The sequence below is a fragment of the Muscardinus avellanarius genome (genome assembly GCF_963383645.1).
Source record: "Muscardinus avellanarius genome assembly, chromosome: 21".
Taxonomy (NCBI): Eukaryota; Metazoa; Chordata; class Mammalia; order Rodentia; family Gliridae; genus Muscardinus; species Muscardinus avellanarius.
In genome coordinates this window covers 20,538,592-20,565,745 of record NC_137807.1, presented here as the reverse complement: position 1 = coordinate 20,565,745, position 27,154 = coordinate 20,538,592, and the positions used below count along the sequence as shown (strand labels likewise).

The 27,154-nt window shown below is 51.1% G+C and overlaps 1 protein-coding gene across 1 annotated transcript in view; it reads left to right on the top strand.

Moving 5' to 3' along the window:
- SEZ6L (seizure related 6 homolog like) overlaps positions 1-27,154 on the top strand; it is a gene marked incomplete at both ends in the record, with an annotated part of 72,424 nt that overhangs the window by 4,388 nt on the left and 40,882 nt on the right. Inside the window, 8 exons of the mRNA XM_080717796.1 lie at positions 3,092-3,730; positions 7,622-7,755; positions 8,903-9,095; positions 12,015-12,200; positions 18,128-18,293; positions 21,203-21,369; positions 22,054-22,248; positions 24,954-25,092. Coding sequence (XP_080573922.1) covers positions 3,092-3,730; positions 7,622-7,755; positions 8,903-9,095; positions 12,015-12,200; positions 18,128-18,293; positions 21,203-21,369; positions 22,054-22,248; positions 24,954-25,092 — 1,819 coding nt within the window. The remainder of the gene's footprint in view (positions 1-3,091; positions 3,731-7,621; positions 7,756-8,902; positions 9,096-12,014; positions 12,201-18,127; positions 18,294-21,202; positions 21,370-22,053; positions 22,249-24,953; positions 25,093-27,154) is intronic.

Below are 27,154 nucleotides of genomic sequence, written 5' to 3'. Positions count from 1 at the left end.
TCTTCTCAAATTGGGGGCTACCTGCATGTATATAGTGAGATATCTTGGGGATAGGACCCAGGTTTAAACACAAAATTTATTTAGGTTTCCCATACATCTTATACACCTAGCGCAAGGGTGATTTGTTTTTGGTGTTTTGGGGGTTTGGGCTTGTTTTTTTGTTTGTTTGTTTTTTAGTGCTGAGGATTTAACCCAGGGGCGCTCTGATTCCAAGCCCGACAGGCTTGGCAGGTCGCTACTGTGGAGTCTGAAGGTACCAGAAATGACTTCTGGGTCAGGTACTCATCGTGACAGCCAGCGACTAACAGTTTTGAGGTACATTTGCCAAAGGTCCACCCTCTGATTGGCCACCGGCTCTGCCTCCTCAAAGTGGCCACAGTACACAGCCCTGTGGGAGAAGCTGGCGCACAGAGAGGCCAGGACCCCCAGGGAGAGCTGTGTCACTACACACAGGTCGCCGCTGTCCTGTGACCTCTCCACCCCAGCTGCTGAAGACAGATCAAAGCACAGCACCTTTTGTAATCTTTTTTTTTTTTTTTTTTGCATTTAAGAAAGCATTCAGCTGGGCGTGGTGGCGCACGCTTGTAATCACCGCGCTTGGGAGGTGGAAACAGGAGGATCGCGCAGGTTTGAAGCCAGCCGCGCTGGCTTACGAAACCCTGTTTCCAAAAAGTGTTTTAAAAAGTATAAAATAGGTCTGGGAGTGTAGCCCCAGTACCACCAAAAAGAAAGAGAGAGAGAGAGGGAGAGAGGGAGAGAGAGAGAAGAGGGGAGGAGAGGGGAGGGGAGGAGAGGGAAGGAGAGGAGAGGAGAGGAGAGGAGAGGAGAGGAGAGGAGAGGAGAGGAGAGGAGAGGAGAGGAGAGGAGAGGAGAGGAGAGGAGAGGAGAGGAGAGGGAAAGAAAGAAAGAAAGAAAGAAAGAAAGAAAGAAAGAAAGAAAGAAAGAAAGAAAGAAAGGAAGAAAGAAAAAAGAGAAAGCAAGCATTCAAAGCCAGGCATGGTGGCTCACACTTGTAATCCCAGTACTTGGGCAGCTGAGACAGGAAGATCCAGGTTCACTGTTAGCCTCAGCTACTTAGTGAGGCCCTCTGCAACTTAGTGAGACCCTGTTTCAAAAATAAAGAATAGCCGAGCGTGGTGGCGCACGCCTGTCATCCCAGCCTTCAGGAGGCCGAGACCGGAGGATCGCGGTTCGTGGACAGCCTCAGCTACTTAGTGAGGCCCTCTGCAACTCAGTGAGACCCAGTTTCAAAAATAAAGAATAAAAAATAGGGCTGGGGGTGTTGCTCGGAGGTTGAATGCCCCTGGGTTGCATCCCCAGTACTGCAAAAATAAGAAGAAAAAAAAAAGAAGAAGAAGAAGAAGAAGGCGATTCTCCCTCCCAACCCGGGCCGCAGGACGCATGCGCTGTTGCATCTGGCCCTCCAGGGAGGGGAGACAACAGCACTCACTGCTTTAAACTCCATCTCCAGCCGGGCGTGGTGGCGCCCGCTTGTCATCCCCGCGCTCAGGAGACAGAGACAGGAGGATCGCGCAGGTTCGAAGCCAGCCGCGCGCGCTGGCTTAGGAGACCCTGTTTCCACATAAAAATGTTAAAATAGGTCTGGGAGTGTAGCCTGGAGGTAGAAGGGCTTCCAGGAACCCCAGTACCACCAAAAAAAAAAAAAAAAAAAAAACAACTCCGTCTCCTCTCTCTGACCCCCGGGCTTGGTTATCGCACACCTGTCTTCCTCAATCCTTCAGGTCAGGGCGGTTGTCTCCGATCCGTGGGTTGGTTGATTGACAGCATCTCGGGGCAGCCCTGGATCTAGACGATAAAAAAGGAAGGGTTGACCTAACGCGAGCGCTGTGGTTGAGAATTTTAAGTGCTCTGAGGATGGCCAGATGTGGCACTGCACGCTTGCAATCCCGGTACCTGGGAGGCCGAGACAGGAGGATCGGGGTTCACGGCCAGCCCCAGCTACTTAGCGAGGCCCTCGGCAACTCAGTGAGACCATTAGCAACATAGCAAGATGCCGCTTCCAAATTAAAAAAAAAAGTAGGGCTGGGGGTGTAGCTCAGAGGTAGAGCAGCCCTGGGTTCGATCCCCAGTGCCAAACAATTTAAAAAATAAATAAACAAAAGCAAGGTGTGTTCAGGGGAACCTGTACTTGGAATTTAAGTTAGACTCTTTTTCCGGGCTGACACTCTGCGGTACCATCCTCTCTCGGGACTCGGGGCGGCGACAGGGAGACACAGCCCCACCGAGGATGCCGGGTACCGTCCCCAAGCCAGGGCGCTCCATGGGTTGGGTATATTCAGTGCATCCTCAAATTAAGATATTTCCAACTTAGGGTGGGTTTGATTCCACATGGCCCTACCTTGATTCTAGGAGCCTCCACAGATAATGTTACTTCTCAAGACAAATAAGTCAATCAGGTGTCATCCGCGAGGCACACAGGGCTCAGGGCGGCCGGGTCCTGCTGCCCCACCTCTCCGTCATCCCCGCTGGTGCTCCCTCTCCACCAGACCCTCTTGTTCATCTATCTCAGCCTGGCCTTGGGCCTCCGGGCCTCCACGGCTCTTCGCACATTCCTCCATTCCGAATCTGCCTCCGAGGTCAAGCATGAATCTTTGCACCCCCCGTGAGGCCCCTTGTATTGTACCCTTTCATTTCTGGGGCGCAGAGATTGGAGGAGACAGTGTCCTGCTGCGTCCTCGGTTCTTGTGTAACGAGAAACACACGCGGCTGTCCAGGGCCGGCTGTGTTCAGAGCCCGTCCTTGGGTGGCACCCAAACATGTCTCTTTCTAAGCATTTAACACACCGAATGGGATGGTTTTTTTCTTTCCTGTCTACCCCGCCCCTCTTCTGGCGCATATACAACTAGACCACGGGACTCATGTTCCCCTGGTCCACACACTCCTACCTCTTGGCTCTGACCCAGCGAGATCAACCCTAAGTCTTCAGAAAAAGGGAACAAAGGAGGAGAAGGAAGAGGGGCGGGGAAGAGGCCAGCCTGGGACCACCCTCGGGAGGTCGCCCTCAGACTCTGGCAGAAGACAGGAACCCCAAGCCCCCAAGCTAACTGATGTCTTTTCTCCTCTTTCCAAGATGTTGACCCTACAGGAGACGTGGGCCCTTCTGGGGTGCTGGAGAGCGCTGAGGAGGGAGTGGCCCCGGCCCCCTCAAAGCCCGCGCAGTCCGGGGACGCCCTGGGGGAGCTGGAGATGAAGGGAACCGCGCCCTCGGAGCACCATGAGCTCCCCCAGGAGGCTGGCCAGGCCTCGGCTTCTGGGAAAAAGCTGCCCTCTCTCAAACAGCTGAACTCTGCCAGGACACAGCTGCGGCCCAGGGCCACCCCAGACCCCCAGAGGCCGGGATCCCAGCCCACAGCATCCTCAGGCCCCGGCCTGCTGGCCTCCACCATCACCACCGAGAATCCCAGCCAGCCCGGGGACCGGGACCCGGGCGCCGCCCCCCAGCCCGCGTCCTCAGAGGGGCCGGGACCCACCACGCCCGCGCCCCTGCAGATCGACCCCTTCACCTCTGAGCCCTACCTGGCCCACACACTCCCCCAGGGGCCCGGGGAGCCCCAGGAGACCCCCGAGGCACCCGCCGAGGACGCCAGCCCCGTGACCCTGGCGGACAAGGGCGAGAATGAGCTGACCGGGTCGGCCTCGGAGGAGAGTCAGGAGACCACCACGTCCACCATCGTCACCACCACCATCATCACCACCGAGCAGGCGCCAGGTACGCAGCGGGGGTCCCGGGGGAGGGGTCAGGCCCCTCCTCAGCATCAGCAGCGTCCCTGCCACAGAGATGTAGCAACCAAGACCCGAGACCCCAAGGCCGCCCAGAAAACGAGGGACACCCCAAATCTCTGCACCTGGAAGCAGGTCTTTAGCCTGTTTAGAAGATGTAAGCCTTGCAAAGTCCCGCCCTCCCTTTTTTCCTCCCCTTTTTCTCCTCCCTTTTTCTCTCTCCCCCTCCCCCTCTCTCTCTCCCTCCCTCCCTCCTCTCTCTCTCTCTTTTCCCCCGTGCTAGGGAGGGGACCCAGGGTCTTTCAGACATTAGACAGGAGCCCCCGCCACCGAGCCACACCCCCACCTAAGTGTATTTACTCAGCCAGCCGTCTCTACCTGGGATTCAACCAACCAGGGGTAGAAAATATTCAAGAAAAGCCATCTCGTCTGTGCTGAGCATGTGCTGTGCAGAACTTTTATCTCCCAATCCATACAGTGTAACAACTATTGGCAGAGTCTTCGAGCTGTGTCATCTGGAGAAGGTTCAAGGTGTACCTGAGGGTGTCCAGAGTTGTTGTGTAAAAATAACACTATTTTTTTTTTAGTGGTTACTTTTTTTTTATTGGTGCACTGTATTCATACATCATAGTGGGATACAAACTTTTGTAGACATACATGCACACATCGCCCAGTCAGCCCCCACCCGATCCCCACCCCATTCTCTCCCCATCCCTCCCTCCCATGCTTGGCTTAGTGGTTGACATCTAGTATTATAGCAATTTATCCAAAATTAAAAATGATAATCTCACATAACAGTTTCATTTGTCTGATACCAAGCTTTTGATGACTTAAAGATAACATTTCAATATTTCTTTTTACTTTCTTTCTTACCAGAGAATATTTTTTTTCTATTTTTAGGTGAAATTATCATATATTTATATATTTATTTTTCAGAAAAAAAATCTATCCTAATATGGAATATGGACTCTAGATACCCAAAACGATCTTGAAAAAGAACAAAGATAGAAGATATATATTTTCTGATTTCAAATCATATAAAGCTACAATAATTGAAACAGTGTAGTACTATTCTAAAGGCAGATATATAAACCATTGGAGTTATATAAAAGCCTAGAGCTAAATTCTTCCCTATATTGTCAAGTTATTTTTGACAAGGTTTCCACGAACATTTGGTGGTAGAAATAATAATATTTTAACTAAATATTATTGAAACATAATAATTACATGGAAAAGAATAAAGTTGGACCCTTACCTAATCCCATATACAAATATTAACTCAAAATAGATAAAAGACCTAAATATAAATCTTAAGACTATAAACTTTTAGAAGAAAATCTGGGTCATAAAACCTCACAACATTGAAATTGATAACCAATCTTAGTTGTCTGTTGGATGGAAAATCTTGTTTCTCTGGTTCTGGTGTGTGTTACCTATTTCTTCTTTGTAGTTAATCTCTTTGAGTATTTTCTCTAGTGCTGGTTTTGAAGACATAAATTCCTTCAGTTTCTGTTTGTCATGGAAGCTTCTTATTTCTCCATCTAATTTGATAGAAAGTTTTGCTGGGTAGGAAATTTTTGGCTGGAAGTTGTTTTCTTTCAGAGTTTGGAATATGTTACTCCAAGCCCTTCTGGCTCTCATAACTTGGTTTGGGAAGTCTGGAGTGATTCTAATTGGTTTGCCTCTGCATGTCACTTGGCCCTTTGTTTTTGTTGCCTTTAAGATTCTCTGCTTGGCTTCCACATTGGTCATTTTGACAATTATGTGGCGTGGGGACCCTCTTCTCCGATCCTTTCTAAAGGGAGTTCTATAAGTTTCCTGGACCTGTGTATCGACCTCTTGCTCTATGTTTGGAAAATTTTCTGCTATTACTTCCTTGAAGAGCTTGTTGATCCCTTTGGTTTCACTTTCTTTTCCCTCCTCTATTCCAATTATTCTTAGGTTAGCTCTCTTAAAATGGGCCCATATTTCTTCAATGTCAGATTCCTGCTGTCGGATATTTTTTCCTAGATTAGAAACTATGTGTTCATTTTTGGAATGATCATCTTCTAAGAGTGAGATTCTGTTCTCCATGTGTTCTAATCGGTTGTTTGTGCTTTGAATTGAGGCCTTTACTTCATTAATTGCATCCTTTATCTCTTTTTGGCTCTCTCTGAGTTCTTTTCGAAGCACCTCTATTATTTCTACAGTTATTTTCCTGATTTGATCTTCTAGAAATCTCTGATTTTCTGTTTTATCGGGTTCTGATGTTGTGGGGTTGTGGGCATTCATTGCTCCAGTATTATTCCTCTTTCCCATGATTTCGGAAGTTTGTGCCTTCTCTGGGTTCTTCCCTTGGGTCACTATGACTTCCCTTAAGGTGTTCTGGATCTCGAGTCTGTGGTATCTCAGACCCCACTATTCCTTTACTGGGTTGTATCACAGAGTCTCCGACCCAGGGAGTCGATAGAGGCTGCTTTAGACTGTGGGGGGTGCCAGGTTGCACGTTCTCCTATGGTGTGATATCTCTGCCACCGCCACTCCCCCACTGGGTCAAGTCCCAGGGAGTACAGTACTGGGATTTCTCCTTTGTGGCCCGCAATTTGACTCACTGTTCTTGAGTACGCAGATGTAGCTGTACTGGATTCAGTGAATTCGCTGCTGCTGCCGCTGGTGGCAATATGGCGCCGCTGCCACGCCCTCGGCCCTGAGGCTGGCGTATTTCTTCTTGGTTTTGATTTCCACTCTGAATCCCTGCGGCGTGTGCTGAGCTCAGCCATTGGGAGCTTTAGATTTTACCTGCGGCGAGAAATCCCGCCTGGCTGTTCCGCAACGGCTCACCTCGGCTTGCTGTAGCCGTCCGGTGAATTTGCCGCTGCCGCCGGCAGTATGGCGCTGCTGCCGCGTCCTTGGGCGTGAGGCCGGTTATCTCCTCGGTGGCTCTGAGCTCTGTTCTCAGTCCGCTTTCTCTCTGGAGCCTGGTGATTTTTTTGTTTCTCTGGTGATGGTGTTTTCTGGCTATGAAAGGCGCTGATTTTGTGGTAATGGAGATTGGTTGTTAGCGGGGCTCTTAAGCCCCGCTTTTCTCGGTCGCCATCTTCCCGGAAGTCTCTCATTATGACACTGTTTTACATAAAGGGCTTGACCACACATGGATTTCAAATATCCAAGGAAGTCCTGGAACAAACTCCTCAGAAATCAAGGAATGGCTACCCATGTGTTTCTTTAGCCTGGGATAACGTCATCGGCGTCCTAGTCTCCTACCTACGGGAGAGCGGCCCCCCGACAGTCACGCATAGTCGGTTTTGTACACATGTAACACGGCTACTCGCTAAAGACTCTCAGCTCTGAGTCTGAATCCCACTTGCTGTGTGAGCTTGGCCCAGACCCGGCCCCAATCTGAACTTCTGTTTACCTGATTCTAAAACGGAGTTGAAGCCGGGTGTGGTGGCGCACGCTTGTAATCCACACGCTTGGGAGGCTGAGACAGGAGGATTGCGCGGGTTCAAAGCCAGCCTCAGCTACTTAGTGAGGTTCTCAGCAACTTAGTGAGACCCTGTTTCCAAAGAAAATATAAAATAGGTCTGGGAGTGTAGCCTGGAGGTAGAAAGCCTCTGGGTTCCATCCCTGGTACCACAAAAAATAAAAAAATTTAAAAAGTAAATGAACCATCATTCTCTAGAATAAGAAATCAGATCGCCCCTCGGGCTGGTGAGAGGGCACCTCGCAGCCCCCCGTGTGTGGGCTTACCCTTTATTTTCACACTGATTCTAGAACAAAGGAAAATTAATGGCAGCGGGGACACAGGAGGAGGCAGGTTCCCTCAGGAGCCCACTCGCCCCGCCCCATACCCATGTGAACTCGGGAGCCGCCCCTGGTCCTAACTACGTCCTCCCTCCAGCTCTCTGCAGCGTGAGCTTCTCCGATCCCGAGGGCTACATCGACTCCAGTGACTACCCGCCGCTGCCCTCCAGCAGCTTCCTGGAGTGCACCTACAATGTCACCGTCTACACAGGCTACGGGGTGGAGCTCCAGGTAACCCCCGGAAAGGGCCCTGCAGGGACCCCCTGGTGCATTGTCCGAGTCGGGCTAGCTGTTCCCGTTCTGACCAGCGTGCTCATCTGTCTGCTCTAACCGGGGATATTCTAGTGGGGTTCTGTCAGATGAGTAGGAGTTCCCAACTCCTCACCTCACTAAAATATCTTGGAGATGAGGAGGGTACACAGTGAAAAATGAGACATTTTGCCAAGAAGAAAGAACCTCGGAATCTCGCTCATCAAATGCACGCACGCGTGTGTGCGCGTGCACACACACACACACACACACACACACACACACACACACACCACATCTGCTCACCCTTCCTGCATTACCTCTGTGGTGTCTCCCTCCTTCCCATCCACTCCTGGGAAGCACAAGGGCAGGCCACGCGTCTCTGGAGAAGGGTTTGATTGTCCTAGAGTTGGAGGCACTGTTTTGAGGAAGAGATACTGGGCCTGGGTGTCCCCACGCCCCTGCCCCCACCTCTGCCGATGCACGCAGAAGAGCCTGACGTAGTCAGGCTCCTACAGATATTTACTGAGCATCTGTGCATGCCCAGCGCCTCCCCAGGCACTGGGGCGCTGAGCCGCATGGAGGAGCCCCCCAGTCGGAGCTCACACTCTGGAAAATTGCTCTCCTGTCTCTTTGGAGACAAGTCATTCTGCACAAGTGGATCAGACCCCCGCGTCCCCCACCAGCCCCAGGACATTCTGCCACCCTGCCGGCCCCCGGGAGCCTCTTTCGAGGGCCTCGCAGCCCAGGCTCGGCCGTGGGGACCTGGCAGAGTGCGGGTCGCTTGCAAGGCCTCTGCCCACAGCCCCCAAAGCCACAGCCCCAGGACCCACCTCCCTCAGCTACACCCACCTGCCTAGGTGACCACCCAGTGAATCTGCTGCAGCACATCTATCCACTGATGGGTCTACGACCCTCATGATGTGCTTGCATCGACCCCAAACAGCCATCCCTGAGTTCCTCGGGGACGTTCTATCCCCATCGACCTCCGACCACAGCCGGGCCCGTGGGTGCTGCTCCCCCGGGGCTAGGGGGGCTGGCTGGGGTTCTGAGCTGCCATCCTCGCAGCCCGGGAGGCCCCGTCGCAAAGGAGACTCAGCGTTCTTCTGCCCGCCCCGCCCGCCCCCAGGTGAAGAGCGTGAACCTGTCCGAAGGGGAGCTGCTGTCCATCCGCGGGGTGGACGGCCCCAGCCTGACCGTGCTGGCCAACCAGACGCTGCTGGTGGAAGGCCAGGTGATCCGCAGCCCCACCAACACCATCTCCGTCTACTTCCGCACCTTCCAGGACGACGGCCTCGGCACCTTCCAGCTGCACTACCAGGGTAGGCACGGGAGCCGGCCTCAGTTTCCCCCCAGGTCCAACGACCTGCAAACTGTGCCAGGGACCCCTTTGGTGGTTTAGTAACACTGACATACTCACACACGCACGCACGCACGCACATACATCAGAAGAATGTTTTTAAACTGAGCATGGTGGCGCACACCTGGAATCCCAGTATTTGGGAGGCTGAGATAAGAGGTTAGAGGCCAGCCTCAATAAGTTAGCAAGACCCTCAACAACCTAGTGAGACACTGTTTCAAATTTTTGTAAAAAATGAAATAGGGCTAGGGGTGTAGCTTGGAGGCACAATGCCCCTGAATTCAATCCCCAGTGCCAAAAAAAAAAAAAGGAAGCAGAAGATTGTTTTAAAAAGCATACATTGCAACATATGCAATTTAAAAAGAGAGCTAGTCATATTGAATTACGGTTGTCAAAATACTGCTCTCCTCTGCAGTATAATAATCAGCGTGCTTATGCTTCTTTATTCACATATTAAATAATATCCCCTGGCAGTTCTGATAATTACTGTGATTTCCAAGTACCGGGAGCACGAGAAACACGCTCAGATATACGTAGGAAATGGAGTCAGCTGTGGCTTCTCTGGGTGAGAGTCACGGCGTCGACCAGAAGGTTACGGCATCCGGCCCATGGGGGAGACGGAGGAAGACAGAGTCTAGTTAGTGGCTCAAGAGAGTAAGTCAGAGCCGGGCGTGGTGGCGCACGCTTGTAATCCCCGCGCTTGGGAGGCTGAGACAAGAGGATCGCACGGGTTCGAAGCCAGCCTCGGGTACTTAGTGAGGCTCTCGACAACTTAGTGAGACCCTGTTTCCAAATAAAGTATAAAATAGGTCTGGGAGTGTAGCCCGGAGGTAGAAAAGCCCCTGGGCTCCACCCCCAGTACCACAAAAAAAGAGAAAGTAAGCCAGGCTCTCTCTTGCCCCAGCCCGCAGCCTTGAGAGCCACCGGCTCCCGTGATTCCAGGGCCGCCAGAGCCTGCTCTGGGCTCCCTGTGTCTCCTTTCTTCTCTTCTTTCCTCTGTCTGCGTTCTGATCACTTCTCCCGTCTCTTCCCCTTCCATTCTTTTCCCTTCTCCTTCTTTGCTTTCTTCTTTTCTTGCTTTTATTTTTATTTATTTATTTATTTATTTATGTATATTTGTTGCGCTGGGGGTGTTGAACTCGGGTCATTGTGCCTCTCAGCTATACCTCCAGCCTTATTTTATTTTAATTTTTTTTTAATTTTGAAACAGGATCTCCTTCAATTGCAGAGGCCCTTGCTAAGTTGCCGAGGCTGCCCTCGAACCTGCGATCCTCCTGTCTCCGCCTCTTCTTCCTCCTTTATGACCATCTGCCTCCCCTCTTCTCCCTCCTCCCCACTCATCCTCTCTCCCTTTTTCCCTTCCCTCTCCCTCCTCCTCCCCTTTCTCACCTCCTGGAAAGTTCCGTGAGGTCCTTTAAGCAACAATGCCCCTGGATATCAGACAGCTGCCAAAATGTCCAAGCGGTCAGTGAAATACTTAGCTTCTCCGCTGGATATTAGGACCGGGCTCCGTGGGACTCTAACTGACCACACCTGGGGGAAAGGGTTAATTTTTACCATTCCTCTCAGCTGTTCCTGAAACAAGGCGATGATGCTAGACAGCCGCGCCCACCTGGTCACACCTGGGCGGCATCGAGCCCGCCCTCTGTGGTCGCTGGGAGGTTGACAAGTGAGAACCCCAACTCGTGGACGCGCGGACGTGACTGTTCCCCCAGCGTGCGGCCGTGAGGACTCACGGGCTCTGTGCTGCGGGACAAGCTGGGCCAGGGCCTGGGAGCAGGGTGGGGAGGAACTCGACAGCGTGTCAGGGAAACTGAGGCACTCCCGCACCCTGTTAGTGCCAGGCGCCAGCCCCTTCTCTGGAGCTATCTCGTTTCCCTGCACCTCTGTGAGGTAGAAAAAATGGTCACCTCCCCTGGGAAGATACGGAGTCTGAAGTTGGGGAGCTGAGTTACTGTTCCCTGGTCACCTCTTTTGTTCTATTGGGGATGGAACCCAGGGGCATTCTATCTCCGAGCTACACCCCCAGCCCTATTTTTTATTCTTTATTTGGAAACAAGGTCTCACTGAGTTGCGGAGGGCCTCACTAAATAGCTGAGGCTGTTCGCGAACCGCGATCCTCCTGTCTCAGCCTCCCGAATGCTGGGATTACAAACATGCGTCACCACGCCCAGCATGGTCACTTTGTTTCTAAGTGACAAGCAGGAATAGAAGCCCTGTGGTGTCATGGTGCTGCCCCATCCCTCCAAGGCCCACGCCCCTTCTCCCCAACCCAGCCCCCCAGCCGGTCCTATCCTAGGGCAGAGCTCGAAGGGATGGGCCAATGGTCTGCATGTCTAACACTCGGACCCACACGTGAGACCTCCCACCTGGATGGCCTTGCCCCTCCTGTATCCACAGAAAAGGCTATTCTCTATCCAAGCCTCAAGTGGACTATGAGAGCCGGGCAGGGTGGAATACAACTGTCATCCCAGTATTGGGGAGGCTGAGGCAGGAGGATTGCAGGTTGGAGGCCAGCCTCGGCAACTTAAGACCCTCAGCAAGCAACATAGCAAGATCCTAGTTAAAAATTTTAAAAAATGAAAAGGGTTGTAAATATAGCTCAGAGGCAGAACACCCTTGAGTTTGATCCTCAGCACCATAAAAAAAAAAAATACAGGGACTCATTTTTTCATCTGTCCCTAGTTAGGCAGAGTGGGGAGTTTTGAACCCTTAGAAAGTGCTCACCCAGCAAGTTCAGCATCTTGTGATTGAAAAATCGCCGTCACCCAGCGCCCCGGCGTCCCCAAGGCCCTGTCCGCTCTCGGCATGCATCGCGCCTGGGAGGTGGGTCACACGCCTGGTGTCCCCTCCGCAGTGACGGGTCTGCCTGTCTCCCCAGCCTTCATGCTGAGCTGCAACTTCCCCCGCCGGCCCGACTCCGGGGACGTCACGGTGATGGACCTGCACGCGGGCGGCGTGGCCCATTTCCACTGCCATCTGGGCTACGAGCTGCAGGGCGCCAAGACCCTGACCTGCATCAACGCCTCCAGACCGCACTGGAGCAGCCAGGAGCCCGTGTGCTCAGGTACGCCACCACCTGGCGGCCATCGGGACAGCAGAGTGACCTCTGCCAATGGCTGCCAGCCCAGGGGAGACCGTAAAATACATATCGCATAAAATTTACCCTCGCGAACACTCAGTGAAAATTCACAGTCTTGAACACACATCGTGCCGTCTGGTTCCAGAACATCGTTATCCAAACACAAACCCTCCATGTGATAGTACACACTCCCGCCGCGTCCCTGCTAACCAGCTGTCTCCTCTCTGTCTCTGGGTCTGTCTAGTGTGAATATTTCATGTGAATGGAGTCTCACCATATGAGATTTCAGTGTCTGCTTTCTTCCACTCACCGTAATGTTTTCAGGGTTCATTCCCGTTGGATCAATACGTCATTCCTTTTCATGGTTGAATTGTATTCCATTGTATGGATATACCGTATTTTGTTTAGCTACTCATACATTGGGTGGACATGTGAGTGGTGTGTACTTGTTAACTATTATAAATAGGGCAAGGGGTGTAGCTCGGAGGTCAAATGCCCCTGAGTTCCATCCCTAGACCCACAGGGAAAAAAAGAAACTGTGATCTATACACACAGTGGAGTTTTACTCAGCTATAAAGAGAATAAAAATTACGTCATTTGCAGGAAAATGGAGAGTATTATATGAAGCAAAATAAGCCAGACTCAGAAATTCAGGGGTAATGTGTTTTCTCACATATGTGAGAGAAAAGGGGGCTCGTGAGCATAGGAGAGAGACCAGTAGACTAGGGGAGGGGTTCGGGGGAGAGAGAAGAGGAGGGAGGGGAGCTGGGGAATTAAACCGACCAAACTGTGTTACGTACAGGTGCAAATATATCACGATGGATGCCACTGTTGTGTAGAATTACAAGGCACCAGTAAAAAGAAACTTTTGAAAAGCCGTGCCACCTTGAGCCCCAGTGCCTGCCCAGCTGAATCAGACCCTGCACTGCAGCACACCCCCATGGGTGGGTCGTGTGCACACTGCCCACCGCCCCTGTGGGCATACTCCCACCGGCTTCAGCCCCCGAGAGAAACGCCCTTTAAGATTCTCAAGCAAGCCGGGTGTGGTGGTGCACGTGTGTAATCCCAGTGCTTGGGGGGGCTGAGACAGGAGGATCGCAGGTTTAAAGCCAGCCTCAGCAATATAGTGAGGCCATCCTCAACTTAGCCAGACCCTGTTTTCAAATAAAAAATAAAATAGGGCCAGGGTGTAGCTTGAAGGTAAAATGTCCCTGGGTTCAATCCCTGGTTTTATAAACAAAAAGGAGGCGGAAGATAAAGGGTAGCAGAGAAGATATTTTTTTGTGGATGGAGTCACACCATATAAGATGTTGGTGTCTGGTTTCTTTCACTTAGCATAATGTTTCCAGAGACAGAGAGACAGAGACAGAAAGACAGAGAGAAAGACAGAGACAGAAAGAGAGAAACAGAGACAGCAAGACAGAGAGATAGGGAGAGAGAAGAAGGAGAAGAAAAGAAAAGAGATCTCAGGCACCCATAAAAGTATAGATTGGCCATGTCCATTGAGCACCTGCTATGTGCTGTGTAAAAGGAGAGAGCTGGGACTAATAGACCATCATTTCTGCCGCGTGGGCATCACAGTCCAGCGGAATCCAAAAGGAAGACAAGAAATAGTGATAAAAGATGAGGTTTCACTGGGCGTGGTGGCGCACGGAGACAGGAGGATCGCGCTGGTTTGGAGCCGGCCTCGCTGGCTTAAGAGCCCCTGTATCCAAATTTTAAAAATTATAAAATGGATCTGGGAGTGTAGAAGGGCTCCCAGGAACCCCAGTACCACCAAAAAAAAAAAAAACAGATGAGGTTTCCCCGTGGCAGGATTGCCCTCCACCCAAGGCCCTACAGAGTCATTCTTTCTTTTTTTTTTTTTTCCAAACAAAGGGAAAAAACATTTTAAGCCACAGGGCAGTCGGTCTCCGTCCCTCTCTCATTTTAATTTTTATCTATGTGTGAAATTAGAGAGGAATTAAGCCTCGATTTGAGCTAAGAAAAATGGATGGGGAGCCAAAAGTGGTAAATTGAAGGCAGACAGACTCATCAGCAGGCTTAATAAGGCAAAGGAGTGAACAGAGAGAGGGAGAATGAGCAGCAGCTCGGAGGACAGATGGCCGGGCCCGCCGGGGACGGAGCGCCAGCCCTCGCCTCCTGGCCCGGGGGTCAGCGATGCGGCTGTGTTGGGCCGTGCTCTCTGCGCCAGGCGGGGCACCCACCGTGCTTTATTTTTCTCTTTGAGTTCTCACTACGGTCCTATAAGGAGGGTGGATTTATGATCACCATTACCCTCGAGTGGGTCAACTCGAGGTTCAGAGACCTCAAGGGACGTGTCCTGGGACCGCCATGATGAGGACACAGGCTGGCTCGCTAGAGACCAGCTCCCCAGGACATTCAGGGGTAGAGCTGGAGAAAGATGCCCGTGCTCTGACCCAGGTCCTGAAAGAAATGGTCCTGTGCTCTGTCCAGGGTCCTGAAAAGAAAAAACACTCGCGCTCTGTCCAAGGTCCTGAAAAGGAGGGTCCTGGTTCTCTGTCCAAGGTCCTGAAAGAAAACCACCCGGTGCTCTGTCTGAGGTCCCAAAACAAAGAAGCCCACGCTCTGTCCGAGGTCCAGAAAGAAGCATGGCGCCTCGTGGCACTGCCTTTTCTGTACCTCACAGCAGAGTCCACCCTCCACTTCTACTGTGAACCCTGTTCAGTCATGCAGACAGTCAACAAACACCCAATCAGCAACAGTTCCGTGTCAAGAATTGAGATGGTGCTGGAGGTATAAAAAAGGGAAAAAATACTTGTAGTTTTTTTTTTCATTCAACAGAATGCCACTAGGTTTCCGGCACCCCTCTGGATCAGCAGAATATGATCATTCATAAGTAATAGCATTGAGGAGAGGCCTCGATTATGGGCTCTGGGGTGTAGCCGCCTAATTTTGTATCCCAGCTGCTCCGCTTATGAGCTTCAAGTCCTTGAGCAAGTGGCTTCTTAACGCTGCTGGACTCCGTTTTCCTGTTTTGCAAAGTGGATGGTTGTTTGTTTACCTGATAAATATTTATGAGCATATATTACATACCCAAAACTCACCTGAATGCTGCCGGCTTGCTGAAAATAAAATAATAAAAATAATTAGAGTCACCACCTTGGTGAAACCTACTGTGTGCATGCGCATGCATGTGTGTGACTGAGAATTGAACCCAGGGGATTTTTCCTCTGAGCCATGCCACCATCCTTTTTTTTTGTCGTTGTTACTGTTGTTGTTACTGTTGTTGTTGTTGTTGTTGTTGTTGTTGTTGTTGTTGTTTGTGGTGCTGGGAATTAAACCCAGGGGATTCTACCATCTAGCTACATTCCTAGTCCTATTTTATTCTTATTTTGAAAAAGGGTCTCACTAGGTTACTGAGGGTCTTGCTACGTGCTGAAGCTGGCCTTGAACCTGCCATCCTCCTGTCTCAGCCTCCCAGGTACCGGGATTGCAGGTGTGAGCCACCACACTTGGCTGGAACTTACACTTTATAGAGGGAGAAATATATAATAAAGCAAGTAAGCAAATATGTGTCTTATTCGTAATTAATGGTAAAATCCATAAAGAAAGACTGAAGAGAAAAGGAGCTCCCATCATGGTTAGGTGAGATTCCAGCAGGGACTTTCAGGAGACAGGACCAGAAACCACAGGCATGGCTTCATCTAGCGAAGTCTGTAGTCCTCTGAGATACATGCTAGGTGGGTGCTGCAACTTTGGCTTCTTATCTTCTGTTCCTCTAGAAATAGAGAAGGAATGGAAAGGGAGTATGTGGTTGGAAAGGGAGATTTTTTTAAGCCTCTCTGATCCTCCTGAAACATAGAAATTTCTCCCAGGACTTAAGACCTTGTTGTTGGTATGGGGGTTTCACCAACCACGACCTCCAGCTCCTCTTCCCACCCCTCCTGCCAGAGGGCCAGCCACGCCGCGGGAGAGATGCCGCTTCCCCAAAGCTCCCGTCCCCTGGGAGAAGCCAGAATCACTCTCCCAAAATACATGGGAAGCAACAAATCTCTAAGAATCCAATATCTCCCGAAAATGAGGATAAGAACACCCCCTTTTGTGTGCCGCAAAAGACTCGTGTCATACTTTTCAGGGCACAAATCACTTTTTAATATCCCCTTATTAGATGTTTTATGATAAAATATTATATGGTTCTGGGAAAGCAAATTTTTCAAGAAATATAAAAGTGTAGGAGGTAAGAACAAATCACTTTTATATCAATGGTCTCAACTGATCCCTGAAATAGCTCATTGAAATAGGTATGGGAGATCATTTTATAACTTGATTTTTTTTTTCATTTAAAAGATAGTGAACATTTTCTTATATTCTTAAGTATTTGGGAGAACATGGTCTTTGGTAATGACATGGGTAGTGTATTCATTTCACCAAAGGTATGTGAGTGGATATTCAGGTTGTTTTTCATTTTGTTTTTGGCTCGGGGTTTTGTTTTGTTTTGTTTTGTCTTTCTCTCTCTCTTAGGAATAAGAGAGTAATGGATATTCTCATTCCTATGTCTGCATGCAAATCTCTAAACCTTTCCATTGAATAGATTCCTGGGAGTGTGATTTCCAGGTCAAATTGTCCGAGTGCATTTTCCAGCACTTTCCATAAGCTGTCCCTCTGAGAGATTCTAGAGCTGCCTCCTGAACAGCCAGGAATAAAAGTGGACATTTCCCATCAACTTGACCAGCTCCAGATTCCATCGCTGCTCCTTGTCTTGACCAATTAGGTGGATACAAGCAGAATAGAGTTTAGGTTCACATTTCTTTCATCATTAGCAGGAGTGAATTTATTAAGTGTTTCCTGAAATACGTATTTCTTCTTCAGTGAAGACCTATTTATGTCCTTCTCAATTACCATTTTATAATTAAAAACTGGGGCATAGCCAGACCATAAACACAGCCTTATTATTGTGGATATATACTTGGATGGAACCCAGGGGCATTCTACCTCTGAGCTACACCCCAGCCCTATTTTTTATTCTTTATCTTGAAACAGGGTCTTACTGAGTTGTAAAGGGCTGAGTCATAGCTGAGGCTGTCCAAGAACTGTGATCCTTCTGTCTCAGACTCCCAAATGCTGGGACTACAAGTGTTCACCACCATGCCCAGATCCTATTACTTATTCTTTTTTTTTTTTTTTTTTGCGGGTCTGGGGCTGGAACCCAGGGGCATTTGACCTCCGAGCTACACCCCCTGCCCTATTTTTTATTCTTTATTTTGAAACCGGGTCTCACTGAGTTGCAGAGGGTCTCACTAAGTAGCTGAGGCTGTCCGCGAACCGCAGTCCTCCAGGTCTCAGCCTCCCAAATGCTGGGATTACAAGCACGCGCCACCACACCTGGCTATTCTTTATTTTTAAACAGGTTCTCACTGACTTTCAAAGGGCCTCACTAAGTAGCTGAGGATGCCCACAAACTGTGGTCCTCCTGTCTCAGCCTCCCAAATGCTGGGATTACAAGCGTGCGCCACCACGCCCAACTCAAATTATTAATCCACCGTGCCGGGCATGGTGGTGTATGCCTGGAATCCCAGTGTGTGGGAGGCTGAGGCAGGAGGTTCAGGACCAGCCTTAGTAACTTAGCAAATTGTCGGCAACCCTGTTTCAAAACAAAAACTAAGAAAGGGGCTGGAGATGTCGCTTGGAGGTAGAATGTTCCTCAGTTCAATCTCCAGTATAAAAGAAATCATTAATCTGCCAAATGGATCCACTGATGAGGTTACCGTGTTCATGGCTCAGTCATTTCTTAAAACCTCGCTTCTGCCCTGCTTAACCATGAGCGTTGGGGAGGATGGCTCAAAGCCACACGTAGCATGCACCCTGGCCACAGGGCAGGGACGTGAACCTACAAATCCTCTCCCACCGCCCTCTCTCATTCCCCACCCACCTCTGCTTCCTGCACGCAGCACCCTGCGGGGGAGCCGTGCACAATGCCACCATCGGCCGCGTCCTGTCCCCCAGTCACCCTGGCAACGCCAATGGAAGCCAGCTCTGCGTGTGGACCATCGAAGCCCCGGAGGGTCAGAAGCTGCACCTGCACTTTGAGAAGCTGGCACTGCGCGAGAAGGACAGGTACGTCTCTGAAGGTCGGTGCCCAGACCCCTCCCTCGTTCTTGCCCAAAGGCACTGGTGAGTCCTGCGAGAAATCAAGCCCCACGCGCTTAGAAATGGGACTGAGACTTCGGCTTGGGGGAGCCCAGAAAGAAAGAGGTGGGGAGGATGGAAAAGAGCTTGGAGACCTGACTTCTAGCTTCTCCAGTCCATGTAAGGAAACTGAGACACGCCGAGGGAAAGGGACCCGGCCCGGGTCACGTGGGAGCCTAGGGAAAGAGGGAGGGGAAGGGGAAAATGTCCTCTTGGTCCTCAACTGTCCTGCTCTGCAGTTGAACAAGGAACGAGGCCGGACCAGGGAAACCTAAGACTCCAGCAGGAGAGAGCCCCCGAGGGGTGGGGGGAGACAAAGATGTTTAGGGTTGAATTATCGCGCTGCTAGGATGCGGTGGGGCTGTAACAGAGGCTCTCATGGGAAACGGGGCATTAAACCGGGAAGGTAAATGATGGTCACATCCTAGAGTCTTAGGATACCAGGCTACCTCGCCAGGCAATGGAGAGCCATGTAAGGATTTTGAGGGGAGGAGAGACCAGAAGGGGATGTTGAGATGTTTTTGCCCCAGAATGATCTCTTCTTAAACTCTAGCCCCATAATATGAAGCGTTCGAGCTAAGTTATCAGCAAATGTGTGTGGGAGGCGCCATGTGCCTGTCCTGGCCCCATCTCGGAGGGTCCAGATGTAATATGCATGTGCCAAGAAAGGCACTGGCAAGTCCTGTAAGACACACCAAGTCTTGTTTTTGTTGAACCCAGCAGTTCTCAGCACCGTCTGACCACAGATGAGGATTTGAGACAAGGCTGGTCACTGTCGCGGACAGTCTAGAGGACACAGCTACGTTATCTTCAAGCCAGGCGTGGTGGCCACACTCATAATCCCAGTACTTGGGAGGCTGAGACAGGGGGATCGGGGTTCACCACCAGCCTCAGCTACTTAGTGAGGCCTTCTGCAACTTAGTGAGACCCTTTTTCCAAATAAAGAATAAAATAGACGGCTGGGGGTGTGGCTCCCAGGTAGAATGCCCCTGGGTTCCATCCCCAGTACTGCAAAAGTTTTTTTTTTTTTTATGCTATCTTTAAGCCAGGCGTGGTGGCGCACGCTTGTAATCCCCACACTTGGGAGGCGGAGACAGGAGGATCGCACAGGTTCGAAGCTAGCCATGCTGGTTTAAGAGATCCTGTTTCCAAATAAAAATATAAAATAGGTCTAGGAGTGTAGCCCCGAGGTAGAAGGGCTTCCAGGAATCCCAGTACCACCAAAACAAACACTATCTTTAGAAGACTGATACACTTCAGAGATGTTGAGATCTTATGGTTTCCCCTAAGTGCCCGTCTTTGCCAAATGTGTCTGTTCTTTGAAAGAAGAAAGAGAAGTCCTGGCTCACAGCCCGTGAACGACTGTGGGGTGCCTCCGCCCCAGCTCTGAGGGCCCCGGCCTTGACCCTTGACCTCTCCCCGTTGCTGCCAACCTGAACACATCAAAAAAGAATAAACAGGGCTTCCAACACTGAGGCACACCGGTGACATTTGAAAGTCATCTGGGCGGCATAAAATAACTCCTTTTATGGGTCGCATTAAAAAACAAAACCAAAACCCTCAAAGGATTAAGAATGTGTGTTTACGACTCCATAAAAGAAATTTACCTGGTTCATGTATTTTTTTTTTCTTCCTGCTGTTGCATAATTTCTTTTAAAACCCCCAGAGTAGCAAGGCTTCGAGTTTGGAAGTATGGCTTAATCACAGAAGAATGAATACCTGACGCTGTGTCTAACACTCAGTTCTCAGCCCACCCATAGGAAAGGCCCAGAAGATCATAGGCGCCCTGCGTAGCAGGGGAAACTGAGGCCTAAAGATGTTTTTGTGAGACATCTGTAAGTTCAGTCCATTAGCACTTGAGACCTGAACATCGAGGCTCAGGACTCCCTTCACAGTGCTCTTAACAAGACAAGGATCAGAGACAGAGCGTGGTCAGGATTAAATACTTATTAAATACAACTCGTGTACCCACACACTTTATACCCATGGCCACTCTAGCTAGTGGAAGTTCTTTGGGGTTTGCTTTTTCTTGTTGTTTTGGTTTGGGTTTGGGTCCTGGATTGAACCCGGGGACATTCTGCCTCTGAGCTACACCTCTAGCCCCTTTGATTGTTTTTTATTTTTTTATTTTTATTTTTCGATTTGAAACAGGGTCTCAGCAGGTTGCTGAGAGGCTCGCTAAGTGGCTGAGGCTGGCCTCGAACCCGTGATCCTCCTGGACTAGGATTACAAACATGCACCAACCCGGGCTAGAAGCTTTTTTATTTTTTTTATTTTTTGTACACCCTTTTTGAAATGAAGAGACAGAGGCTCAGAGACGTGACCGGTTCCTAATCTCACAGCTGGGCAGTCACAGACTCAGGCCTTAGGCTCAGGTCTCTCCGACCTTGGACCACTGGACCAAGACCACTGACCACATCCCAAGGAATAATAACAATCAGCCTCAATCAATCGATCAGCTCTCTTAGCTACATGACAGACATTGCTTCCCTCCAACCTCAGAACAAATCCATGGGGGACCCAGGCCAGGCGGGGCACCCCGCTCTCCAGACAGAAAACACTTTTTTTTTTTTTTTTGCAGGTCTGGGGATGGAACCCAGGGGCATTCTACCTCTGAGCCGACACCCCCAGCCCTATTTTTGATTCTTTATTTTGAAACAGGGTCTCACTGAGTTGCAAAGGGCCTCACTAAGTAGCTGAGGCTGTCCTCGAACCGCGATCCTCCTGTCTCAGCCTCCCGAATGCTGGGATGACGAGCGTGCGACCCACTCCAGGCAGGAAGGAGACCCTGAGGAAGGCCGCCGCCGCTCACGCCCTCTGCCCTCTCCCTCCGCCAGGATGACGGTCTACAGCGGGCTGACCAACCAGTCGGCGCTGCTGTACGACTCGCAGCGAGCCGAGAGCATCCCCTTCGAGGGCCTGCTGAGCGAGGGCAGCGCCATCCGCATCGAGTTCGCGTCCGCGCGCGCCCAGGCCGCCTCCGCCTTCAACATCCGCTTCGAGGGTGAGGACCGGGATGCGGGGACAGGGGAGCCGGGCGGAGGCAGGACACCGGGATGGGGATGCGGGGACCAGTGGCCAGGCCCATCCTCCCATTTCTAAAGAGACTTTGGTTTTATTTCATTCTACTTTATCTCTTTTTTTTGTGTGTGTGGCACTGGGGATGGAACCCAGGGGCATTCTACCTCCGAGCTACACCCCCAGTCCTATTTATTATTCTTTGTTTTGCAACAGGGTCTCACTGAGTTGCAGAGGGCCTCACTCAGTAGCTGAGGCTGTCCTGGAACTGCCATCCTCCTGTCTCAGCCTCCCGAATGCTGGGATTACAAGCGTGCTCCACCACGCCTGGCTTTTTTTTTATTTTGATACTGGGGCTTGAACTCAGGAGCATTTTTACCTCCAAACTACATCCCCAGCCTTTTTTTTTTTTTTTTTTGCACTACTGGGGATTGAACCCAAGGGCATTCTACGTCCAAGATACACCCCCCATCCCGACTTTTCATTCTTTATTTTGAAACAGGGTCTCACTAAGTTGCAAAGGGCCTCACTACCCTCACTAAATAGCTGACGCTGGCCACACACCTGAGATCCTCCTATCTTATCCTCCCAAGCACGTGATGGCCGGCCTGCGCCACCACGCCCAGCTCCTTGGTGGTTTTCTAACCCCTCTCCTTCGTCCCCACCCCAGCCTTCGAGAAAGGCCACTGCTACGAGCCCTACATTCAGAACGGGAACTTCACCACCTCTGACCCGACCTACAACATCGGGACCGTCGTGGAGTTCACCTGCGACCCCGGCCAGTCCCTGGAGCAGGGCCCGGCCACCATCGAGTGCGTCAATGTGCGCGACCCTTACTGGAACGACACGGAGCCGCTGTGCAGAGGTGAGTGGCCGACGCCCCTCCCGGGACCCCCGGGGCCCACTGCCCCTGCGGCTGAGAAGACCAAGGTGCCAGCTTGCACACCAGCCTTAGGATAGCCTGCTTCACTTGAAATACGGGCTGCTGCTAGTTGGTCTTTGGGGAAATTTTTAAATGGAGATATATATCTATTATATACATTATCCACAATATATATATACCCATTATATACATTATTATATTATATATACATATGTATATATATAGAGAGAGAGAGTGTGTGTGTGTGCTTGTGTGTGTGTGTGTGTGTGTGTGTGTGTGTGTGTGTGTGTGTCACTGGGGATTGAACCCAGCAGCATTCTACCTCCGAGATACACTCCCCGCCCTATTTTTTATTCTTTATTTTTAAAAGGGTCTCACTAAATTGCGGAGAGCCTCACTATGTAGCTGAGGCTGTCTGCGAACCACAATCCTCCTGTCTCGGCCTCCCGAATATTGGGATTATAAGCATGCTCCACCACGCCCTGCTTAAAAATAGATTTTTTTTTTTTTTGCAGTACTGAGGATAGAACCCAGGGGCATTCTACCTCCAAGCTACACCCCCAGCCCTATTTTTTATTCCTTATTTTGAAACAGGGTCTCAATGAGTTGCAAAGGGCCTCGCTAAGTAGCTGAAGCTGTCCGCAAATCACCATCTTCCTGTCTCAGCCTCCCAAATGCTAGGATTACAAGTGTGCACCACTACGCCCAGCTTAAAAAATATTTTAAAGTGCCCCTAGGAGTGGGACCCTGTTTCAAAAATAAAAAGACTAGCCGGGCGTGGTGGCACATGCTTTTATTCCCCGCGCTTGGTAGGCAGAGACAGGAGGATCGCTCAGGTTCGAAGCCAGCCGCACTGGCGTAAGAGACCCTGTTTCAAAAATATAAAATAGGTCTGAGAGTGTAGCCCGGAGGTAGAAGGGCTTCCAGGAACCCCAGTACCACCAAAATAATAAATAAATAAAATAAAAAATAAAAAGACTAAAAATATGGAGCTGGGAGTGTAGTTCAGAGGTAGAATGTCCCTGGGTCCCACCCCCCAAAATAATAATTATTATTATTATTAATAATAATAATAATAATAAATAAAGTGCCCCTGGCTCCAGGCACGGGAGCTGCAGTGCCCGGCCTGAAGATCACATCTCTACGTGAAGCTCATCTCCCTCTGCCATGAGTTATCACAGCGCACAACCCGCCCAACAGTGCGTGGCAGCCCGAGGTCTCATCCGCAGTGACCGTAACAGCTGCAGATGGGTGTGCGCCAGTGATGTCTACTGTCTCGCTAAAATAGGGCTCCTTAGCCCCATTTACCAGAGAGAAAGTCAAAAGGTGCGGGGATAGTGATTGGCAGAGACCGGAATGAAGCCGGGGCCTCTCTGTTCCCAGCGGCCTGCGCCTCGAGCCCTCTAGACCACATCGGCCGGGTAGTAGCCTCGTCTACACGGATCCCAGCGGCCGCCCTCCCCGGCTCCCCGTCCTCAGCTCCTCTAGGAGCAGGGAGTAGGAAGGCTGCCCTCCCTGGTGCCGCCACCTGGATGCCAGTGGCGGGAACCCGCAGTCTCGCGTGGCAGGCAGTGGGTCCCATAGTCACTGTGGCGGTTTAACAGAGCAGAGTTTATTGGGCTCCGGCCTCTGGCGTGCTGAGAACCTTTCAAAGTGCTGAGCGCAAAGTGGAATTTAATAGGTGCCGGCCAGGGCAGCCCAGAGCTGGAACCTTCCACAGCACGTTAACAAGATTCATTAACCCCCAACGCGCGTGGGTCACTGCGCTGCCTGCTTGACACGCCACAGCCGTCAAGCCTCTGTGTGACCCCCGGAGGCCGGCTGCGGCATCACACCCGATTTAATTTTTTTTTTTTTTTTTTTTTTTTTTTTTTTTTTTTTGGTGGTACTGGGGTTCCTGGAAGCCCTTCTATCTCCGGGCTACACTCCCAGACCTATTTTATATTTGGAAACAGGGTCTCTTAAGCCAGCGAGGCTGACTTCGAACCGCGGCGATCCTCCTGTCTCCACCTCCCAAGCGCGGGGATTACAAGCGTGCGCCACCACGCCCGGATAAATTTTTATAATTTTGTGTGTGTGTGTGTGTGTTTGTGTGTGTGTGTGTGTGTGTGTGTGTGTGGCACTGGGAATTGAACCCCGGGGTATCTTACCTCCGAGCTATTTTTATTTTGAAACAGGATCTCACTAGGTTGATGAGAGTCTCACTACTTACTGAGGCTGGCCTCGAACCTTGTGATCCTCCTGTCTCAGCCCCCCAAATATTGGGATTCCAGGTGTGCGCCACCACATCTGACTCTGATGATATCCCTTTCATAGAAGAGGGCCGAGGTTCCAAGAAACTGCGTATCTAATCCTAGAGATTGCTGGTGGCTGATATGAGACCGGAACCCGGGACTGGGATTTACCATCTCTTGGACTGCAGAGCTGTCCAACACCAGCAAGACCTCTGAGCTCTGTCCTTGGTCCTGAAATCCCTGGGCGCCCTTAGCCCAACCTGCACCAGGCCTGCAGCGAGGAGGAGCAGGCCGCTTTCCTTTAGTCGATCCGCACACACGGGCCGACCCCTGGGCAGAGGCACCCGGCCCTGGTGCCCGACGGGAAGCCGCCATGTCTGGCTGCAGAGCCCACCTTCCCGAGCGCTCTGCGGCCGTCTTTTTCTCACGGTCTGTCTGTCTGCTTCTTTGCAGCTATGTGCGGCGGGGAGCTCTCCGCTGTGGCGGGCGTCATTCTGTCCCCAAACTGGCCCGAGCCGTACGTGGAAGGCGAGGACTGCGTGTGGAAGATCCACGTGGGGGAGGACAGACGCATCTTCTTAGATATCCAGTTGTGAGTGTTCGCCAAGATGGCCGCCGGCCCCGGGGGGGAGGCCGAGAGGGGGGTGACTTGAGTAACTGTTATGTGTCATGATCTGGAGGAAAACTGGGGCCCCCAGGCGAGACCAGCCCAATAATAAATAACTGTACCGCTACCGGGCGTGGTGTCGCGCGCTTGTAATCCCCGCGCTTGGGAGGCTGAGACAGGAGGATCGCGCAGGTTCGAAGCCAGCCGCGGCTACTTAGTGAGGCTCTCGGCAACTTAGTGAGACCCTGTTTCCAAATAAAATATAAAAATAGGTCTGGGAGTATAGCCCGGAGGTAGAAAGCCTCTGGGTTCCACCCCCAGTACCACCAAAAATAAAACAAATAAAATAATAAAAATAATAACTGTAGCACATGCACGCAGGCAGAATCTTGGGAAATACCTTCCACCTGGGAAGCAGATATAGACGGGGACATGCTCAAATCATCGCGATCCGAGCTCTCGATTAGCAAAGTGAGGGAAGCTTTATGATGCCGTGAGATTCTCCACTGAGGGCCTGGTAGAAAGGGGACGGTCAGAAAAGGCTTCCCTGAAGCCGGGTGCAGTGGCACATGCCGGTAATCCCAGCATTTGGGAGGCTGAGACCGGAGGATCGCGGATCGCAGCCAGCCTCAGCTACTTAGTGAGGCCCTCTGCAACTTAGTGAGACTCTGTTTTGAAATAAAGAATTTTTAAAAAATCAGGCTGTGAATGGAGCTCAGAGATAGAATGCCCCTGGGTTCTATTCCATGTACCACAAAAAAAGGGAAAAGAAATTTCCATCCCTTCCTTCCTTCCTTCCATCCTTTTTTTCTTTTCTTCCTTCCTTCAATTCTGGGGACTGAACCAAGGGGCATTCTACATCTGAGCTACTTTATTTTTGTTTCAAAACAGGGTCTCACTAAGTTGCTGAGTGTCTTACTACATTGCTGAGGCTAGCCTCGAACCTGAGATCCTCCCGTCTCAGCCTCCCAAGCACTGGGATTACAGGCGTGCACCACAGTGCCTGGCCGGCTCTCTTCTTATTGGCCTGTGATACCAAACCAGTTGCCAAACGCTTCGTCCATCCCTGGTGTCTTCACAGCCAGCCCACACAGTGGGTTCTAGCCCCATGTCCATTTCACAGATTAATAAATTGAGGCAGGGAGGGGTAGAAGGGTGCCTGGGATTTCACGGCCAGGAACTGGCAGACCTTGGATGTGAACCCGGCTCTGTGCGCGTCTCCAGGTTCCTGAAAGGTGTTGAAGGATGTCCGTGCATGTGAGTCTGGTGCTCAGGCCGGCATCAGCGCGGAGGGGCAGCGGGCAGCTGGCGGGCTTCAGGGCGCCTGGACATCCCGAGCCAGGCTCCGCGAAGGGTTCTAAGCTTTTAAAAGGATTAAGGCCCTGCGGAAGGAGCCCAGTGCTCCGGTCACCAGCCCAGGCTCCATCTGGCTCATTCTGGCTCCCTTTCCCAACGCGGCAAGCGGACAGGTGCCTTCTCCCTCCCCGGGCACAGCGAGCAGACGCTCCCTGGCCGGGGTTCCGGGAGGAGCCGCCGGCTTCAATTCATCTCGCTCGGTCTCCGCTGACTGTCTTAGTAAACCGCTTTGGGTTTGATAGTAAAAGTAATTCCGTCCCCGGGGCTCTCCGCACACCTAAGCTTCTGCGGTTGTATTTATCGCTCCAGCAAGGAGAGAGGAGAAATGCGCCGGGTCGTGGCCCTGAGGGGCGCTGGGCAGCGTCCACCGAGTCCTGAGGACGGAGGCCAGGAGTGTCAGGAGACCGGGGACGCCTTTGTCCTCCTGGACTCTTGGGCAGGTCTGTGGGTTCCTGGTCTTTGGAGGGGAATGGTTCTAATTCATCGCTTTTTTTTTTTTTTTTGGAATGCTGGGAATGGAACCCAGGGGCCTTCTACCTCCGAGCTCCACCCCCAGCCCTATTTTTTATTCTTTATTTTGCAACAGGGCCTCACTGAGTTGCGAAGGGCCTCACTAAGTAGCTGACGCTGGCCGCGAACCGCCATCCTCCTGTCTCAGCCTCCCGAATGCTGGGATGACAGGTGTGCGCCG